This window comes from Bos indicus x Bos taurus, unplaced genomic scaffold, assembly GCF_003369695.1.
Source record: "Bos indicus x Bos taurus breed Angus x Brahman F1 hybrid unplaced genomic scaffold, Bos_hybrid_MaternalHap_v2.0 tig00001201_arrow_arrow_obj, whole genome shotgun sequence".
Classification (NCBI taxonomy): Eukaryota; Metazoa; Chordata; class Mammalia; order Artiodactyla; family Bovidae; genus Bos; species Bos indicus x Bos taurus.
In genome coordinates, this window is record NW_020867386.1 from 41,378 (window position 1) to 48,080 (window position 6,703).

The window sequence follows — 6,703 nt, forward strand, 5'->3', positions numbered from 1 at the left end:
GATCAGCCAACTGACGCACACAGAGAGGGAGAGTCTAAGTGCAGATCACCCAGTAAGTAGCACCTGTGTCAAGACCAGAACCTAGTTTTCTGCCTGTTGGTCTGATGCTCTTCTTCCCCCCTACTTGGTCGTCAAATAAAACATATTTTATGGATCCCCTTGTTTCATAAATTCCTTGGGAATGTTCTCACCCCCAAAGAGTTTAGGGAAATCCATGCAGATGCAAATATATGTTAACATAGACAACGTTTCAATTAAAACAGTACATTGGCATGCATGTAATTTTGTTTCTCATTCATTTTAATGCAATGTGGTCATTACCAACAGCCAACTGGACAAAAGCAAGGTTTGTCTCAGTGCTTACGTGCTCCTCGTCATGGAGCGGAGGATGAACTCCACCGCATTCTCAATAATGTCTGAGCCCAAAATGTTTAGGAATTTTGGGAACGCTGGCTCTGAATTTTTGCCTGAGTCGTGTGGCTGCTCATCTGGCTTGCCCTCTGGTTTGTCATCTGAAAAACAAAACGGAATCTCAGGGTTGATTCTCAGCAAAAAGATAAGGAAGTTTCTTTCATTGTAAGGAATCCTAGGGCCCTTTATAACACCCCCCCCCCCATTATGTAACCTCATATAATTATATTTAGGGACATCTAATGCCTGCCTATTGTCTTCATGTGCATTATGCCATTTATTCCTAAGCAAACAGACCCACAGATATTGATGCCTTTGGTAGACACAGTTTCTCTTTCTGATGAGAAAACCAAAGCTCACAGAAGTTGTTAGTTGTTCAGAGTGAAAGCAGCTAGTAAACACCAGTGCTGGGACTGAAATACAGGATGCTTGGTTTTAATGTATTTTTCTCATGTAATCCCTGGACTTCTGGAAGTGATAATGAGGAGGATGATATAATAATAGGTAGCATTTGCTGAGCACATAGGACAGGCAATCCTGGGACAGGCAATCTATGTGCACTGTCTCATTTTATTCTCCCAGCAACCCTATGAGGGAGGCAACATTATTATCCCAAGTTAAAGGTAAGGAAATGGAAGTTGAGAGAGGTCTAGAAGGGGACCAGAGTCACAGTGTTGGAGTGGTAGAATCAGAATTCAGCCCCATGTTTGTCTGGTACTAAAACCTGGGTTCTAAAGCACTCTGTGATGAACTGCATAGTCTTGGACAAAAAAGGTATGAACTAACTACATGTGTGTTATAAGACAGCAAGTATTATGATGACAAGGAGAAATTCTGTCATTTGTATCCCAGCATGTGATAGTTCTGTAAATAATGATTTTACATCTATATGTAATATTAAGTTTGATCAATTTTTTGGACTGTGCAGATTTTAGCTCACTGGACTCAGAATCTGAGAACACTGGGTGACTTGCAGAAGATCTTACAAATAGCAGGAGAAGATGTGATTTTAACTGCTGGTCTCTTACTTTTTAAAAACCAGTTTTAATTGGAGGATAATTGTTTTACAATGTGTTGGTTTCTGCCATTCAGTTCAGCCACTTAGTCGTGTCCGACTCTTTGCAACGCCATGAATCACAGCACGCCAGGGCTCCCTGTCCATCACCAACTCCTGGAGTTTACTCAAACTCATGTCCATCGAGTCAGTGATGCCATCCAGCCATCTCATCCTCTGTCGTCCCCTTCTCCTCCTGCCCCCAATCCCTCCCAGCATCAGGGTCTTTTCCAATGAGTCAACTCTTCACATCAGGTGGCCAAAGTATTGGAGTTTCAGCTTTAGCATCAGTCCTTCCAATGAACATCCAGGACTGATCTCCTTTAGGATGGACTGGTTAGATCTCCTTGCAGTCCAAGGGACTCGCAAGAGTCTTCAACACCACAGTTCAAAAACATCAATTCTACAGCGCTCAGCTTTCTTCACAGTCCAACTCTCACGCCATACAACAACCTAAATCAGTCATAAGTATACATATATCCCCTCCCTCTTGAACGTTCCTTCCATCCCCCACCCCATCCCACCTCTTTGGATGTCACCACAAAGCACTGGATTGAGCTCCTTGTGTTACATAGCAAGTTCCCATTGGCTATTTATTCTGCATATGGTAATGTATACGCTTCAGTGTCACTCAGTTCACCCCATCGTCTCCCTCCCCGCTGTGTCCACAGGCCTGTTCTCTACCTCTGCATCTCTATTCCTGCCCTGCAAGTAGGCTCATCAGTACCATTTTTCTAGATTCCATTTGTATGTGTTAATGTATGATATTTGTTTTTCTGTTTCTGACTTAGTTTACTGTGGACAACAGGCTCTAGATCTCTTACTTTTGATATTTAATCAAGTGCCTTTTGGAATGAGGCCAAAGATCCAGAAAGTGAAGTTGGTGACATGCAAGGTCCCTTGGTGGGTTTGGCTTTGCTTAGTGGTCTAACAGGTTCAGGGGATTAAAAGCAATGAAGAGCAGCATTTAGAAAGTACGAATGGCCTCCCCTTTGGACCCTGGTGTCAGGATGAAGTAGAACCCTTTATCTTTTGATTTAACTGTAGCCTCACAAGTAGTGCTGGCAGATTTGGTAAACAAAAACACAGATGCCCAGTTAAAACTGAATGTCAGATAAAAAACAATATTTTTTTAGTATAAGAATGACCTGTGAAATATTTAGAACATACATAAACTAAAATAGAAAATTGCTATTTATCTGAAATTCAACTTTAACTGGGAGCCCTGTATTTTATCTGTCAATCTTATCACAAATTTTGACTCAAGAAGTCCCATCCTCTAGACAAAGTACCCCACGACTCTGAATGAAGGAGATGTAACTAGCTTTTGGTGTGGAGGCTATCAATTAGCGAGAAGAGTTGCATTTGTATCATATCCTAAAATAGAGACTCTTAGTAAAAAATATGGCTTTCAATTCTACAAACATTTATTTTTTACTTTGCCACAAAAAAAGATTCAATAGTCTGAGACCTAAAGACAAGATCAATATACCAACCACCAAGTATTTATTCAGCTGTTGGTTTTCACATTCAATAAGTGTTTTTGAGCCTACTATTATGTATATAGCATATGCTGCTAAGAGTTAAGGCAAAAATGGACATATATGGACATGATCCTTACATAAAGGGCAGGGCAACCATGGAGACCAGAATTGCTTTGTTTTCATTACAGGAAGGGGAAGGAAAGAGAAGGCTTATTTGTAATGTGTAGGTACTAGGATGTACATTCATCACTTTCCTGATCTTTATTCAATTCAGTGATAGCATTACAGTTTTATAGAAGAGAAGACAGATGTTCAGAGAAAATAAATGACTCAGCAAAAGTCACACATCTAGCAAGTGGATGAGCGAGGGTTTGAATCTATTTTTTTTTTTTTTTTTTCAAATTTCACAGAACACGTTTCTTACATGAAATCCTGCCTTCAAGCAGTTGTTCTCTGGAGACATTTACCAGCTGCAGATGGAAATTTCTTCCATGAAAAGTGAGTTCTTTTCTCTGGTTCCTATCTGCCTACTTGAATAACAATTTAATTTTATTATTTTTATTGTAACTTAGCAATAGTTACAAGTTTTCAAAATACAAGGAGCCCTGGCTTAGAGTGTGTGTGAAGATCAAATCCTTGGCCCTGCCTTGGATCATGTATATGAGAGGTATTACAGTGTGGTGGGTGATGTTTTGAAGTCCTGTATATCTGAGTTTGATTCTTGTCTTCAGCAAAAAATTCACCAATGTTTAACTGCTCTGCCTCTCAGTTTCTTCACTGTGTTCTTGTCAAGATGGAAGGATACTTGATGTATCTTTGTATATCATATATATGTGTATATATTACTGGAGTGGGTAGCCATTCCCTTCTCCAGGGGATCATCCCAAACCAGGGATCAAAATGGGTCACTGGCATTGCAGGTAGATTCTTTACCATCTGAGCCACTAGGGAAGCCCAAATAAAAGCTCCCCCATATTATATTTGAAAGGAGAAAATATTCAACTATTGGCTTTGATAATTTTTTTTCTGGTATGTCAAATTTCTTAGTTTTTATTATTTTCCAAAATTTTCAAATTTCTTAATATTTTAGCAGCATTTATTTACATTAATACTTGATTGTGTTTCTTAGTATAATCATAAAGTTCTGAAAAACAATAATGCTGATATTTCTACAGTTTTTGTAGCTTATAAAGTGATTACAAAACCATGTTCATTTCACCTGGTGAAGTTGGTAATTATCCTATTCTACAGATGAGGAAACTGAGGTTCAAAGCAGTGAACTGTTTTAACCAGTTTCAGTGTTCATGAGAGACAGACCTGGGACTGGTCTCTAGGATATAAATCTCACTTTTCGCTTTATCACAGTGATTACTTAGGGGTAGATGGACTCAGTGGGCTTCCCAGGTGGCTCGGTGGTAAAGATCTGCCTGCAATGCAGGAGACGTGGGTTCAATTCCTGGGTCAGGAAAATTCCCTGGAGAAGGAAATGGCAACCCATTCCAGTATTCTTGTCTGGGAAATCCCATGGACAGAGGAGCCTGGCAGGCTACAGTCCATGGGGTTGCAAAGAGTCAGACACGCCTTAGTGAGTAAAACCAAAACCAAAGAACCAGATGGACACAGTAATCTCTGAGGCCACCTCTGCCATAGCCCTGCTGGAGTGTCTGCCCACATGTTGTGCCAGTGGACGGTGGGTGACCGAGGTTGTGAGTTCTGCCAAATTATATTTAGAATAGCTCAAAAGGTTCTATTACTAATTAGCACTGTCTGTATTTTCTGACCTGTTATTCTGAATACAGACAGATTAAGGGCTCATTGTCATCTGTAGACCAAAAATTAATTAATGAAACTTCTGCCTGCTGCCTGTGGTCCTCTGTGTGCTTGGAACAGACATGAAAGAAGTAGATGCTTTATAATAGAAAGAATCTAAAGACTTGGGTTTCAGTCCCAGATGTGCCACTTCTGCCTGTGTCAATGCTCAAGTAACTTTCTCTCTGCAAGCCTGGCTTATTTACCTGCAAAAAGGGAAATGATAAAACTGTGCATGTTTACTTAAAAGAATTATGAGAATCAAACGAGATAATACATATCCATAATGGTTAATGTTGGTGTTTATTATGGAACAGTATGTTTTATCTTTAATTTTCATGACAGCTAAATGAGAAACTTAACAACTGATACTCCCTTTTAAGTGTGAGGCCCATAGAGGTTAAATAGTGTTTCTGAGTCATATTTCTGATTAGTGGTGGAGCCAGGCCCAGGAGTCTTATTCTAGACTCTTCACTTTTGAATATTATTAGTTACAGTCATTAAAAAAAAGAAAAAACAAATGCCCCCAGCTTTCAAGGAATTTATGGTATAATAGTGTCACTATATCATGTGAGGATATAAGAAAAAAAATCATTCTGAACTTCATACATTCACTGAGGATGGAGGCTGTAACTGAAGCACACTTGAATACAAATCCTACTTGCTTTTTGTTAAATCTGCCTCTGTCTCCCAGTCCAGTGCTCTTTCTGCGGTGCCCTAAGTTCCCCTCATTCCTTTGCATGTTCCAGATCAGTGCCACTGACTTCCTCCAGTCATGGCTAACTACTGCGTAAAGCATGAGCTGAGACTTAAAGTACTTACCAGCCTGGCAAGTCAGGATTAAGACAAGCAGTCCCCAGACAATTGTCAGCCGAAGCCCTGAGACAGCCATGTTTGTAGCAGTGGGTATCGATGCAGAGAAATTGTTCCGATGCATCCGAAGTCTTGCTCCATTTATAGGGCATTTATAGCTGACATCATCTGCTATGGAATTTAGGTTGTTGCATAATATATCAGTAGAGCTTGCTTCTGAATCTATACTAATGGGCCCTGCCCTGTCTTTAAAACCAAGAGTTTTACAGGTAGGAAAAGAAAAACCCTCTTGGTATTTTTAATATGTGTTTCATAAATGACACTGCAATCATTCTTTTGCAGTTATTTCTGTGCCAGGGTTGACAATTAGGTGAGGATCAGGCAGAATTGCTTTCCAGTGCCAAAGAACAAGCAATAAACCGGTTGGCAAGGTGTGCCTACTCTCCTCCCTGTACACTCTGCTTCCTTCCTTGCTCTGAGCTAGTGACCTGTCCCCACCTGGGCTTGCCCATTCACACCCACATGCTGTGCTCATGCCCTTTGTTTTCCTGTATATGTTATCATCCCTATTGTCTCCCCTTGCTCCGTCCCCACTTATTCCTCAAGCTCAGGTTCAAATGCCCCCTCTGCAGAACCTCCATCATGGCCATTGCATCCCACTCCAGATAGTTGCTCTGTCACCAGCCATATATCCTCCTTGACTAGTTATTTGGGAGCTAAGTATTTTAAGAGTTCTCTTCTCCTTTAGCCTATAGATCTCTTAAAGGCAGGGTACTTTATTCACTTTTGAATCCTCAAGGAGTCTAGCATAGTACTTGGCATTAGTCTCGGCTTTCACTTCACTTCCCTGGGAACGTTGTTCTGGTTCTCCAGGGAATGGCTAAGTGTTCTTTTTATGTACCTGATAAGCACCTGCTTAATATCTCCACAAATTGACTGAAGGCTCCTTGAGGGCAAGTTTATCTTTTTCAGAATTTACATATATATATCTATTACTCAAGGCCTATAGCAGACATTAAAAAAGAGAAAAAAATTAAATTACAGCACTCATTGAAAGATAGTATTGGGTTTGACATGCTGTTATGTAAAATATCCTTCCTTTCAGATACAGACATTCAAGAAGATACAATTT

The 6,703-nt window shown here is 40.2% G+C and overlaps 1 protein-coding gene across 1 annotated transcript; it reads right to left on the bottom strand.

Annotated features, from left to right (window-relative positions):
• Positions 1-294: 294 nt before the first annotated feature.
• Positions 295-5,703, bottom strand: LOC113888710 (uncharacterized protein C5orf46 homolog). Its single transcript, XM_027535740.1, has 2 exons — positions 5,581-5,703; positions 295-512 (listed from the first exon to the last, which is right to left on the bottom strand). Exons 1-2 carry the CDS (start codon positions 5,693-5,695, stop codon positions 361-363), a joined length of 267 nt encoding a protein of 88 aa, XP_027391541.1. The 5' UTR covers positions 5,696-5,703; the 3' UTR covers positions 295-360.
• Positions 5,704-6,703: the final 1,000 nt, after the last annotated feature.

What these genes read in the sequence shown, in the direction of transcription:
- LOC113888710 (XM_027535740.1), bottom strand. Translation starts at nt 5,695, where the DNA reads ATGCATCGGAACAATTTCTCTGCATCGATACCCACTGCTACAAACATG. An exon ending in AATCCTGACTTGCCAGGCTG is followed by an intron (nt 513 to 5,580) that starts GTAAGTACTTTA and finishes TTTGTTTTTCAG; the next exon opens with ATGACAAACCAGAGGGCAAG.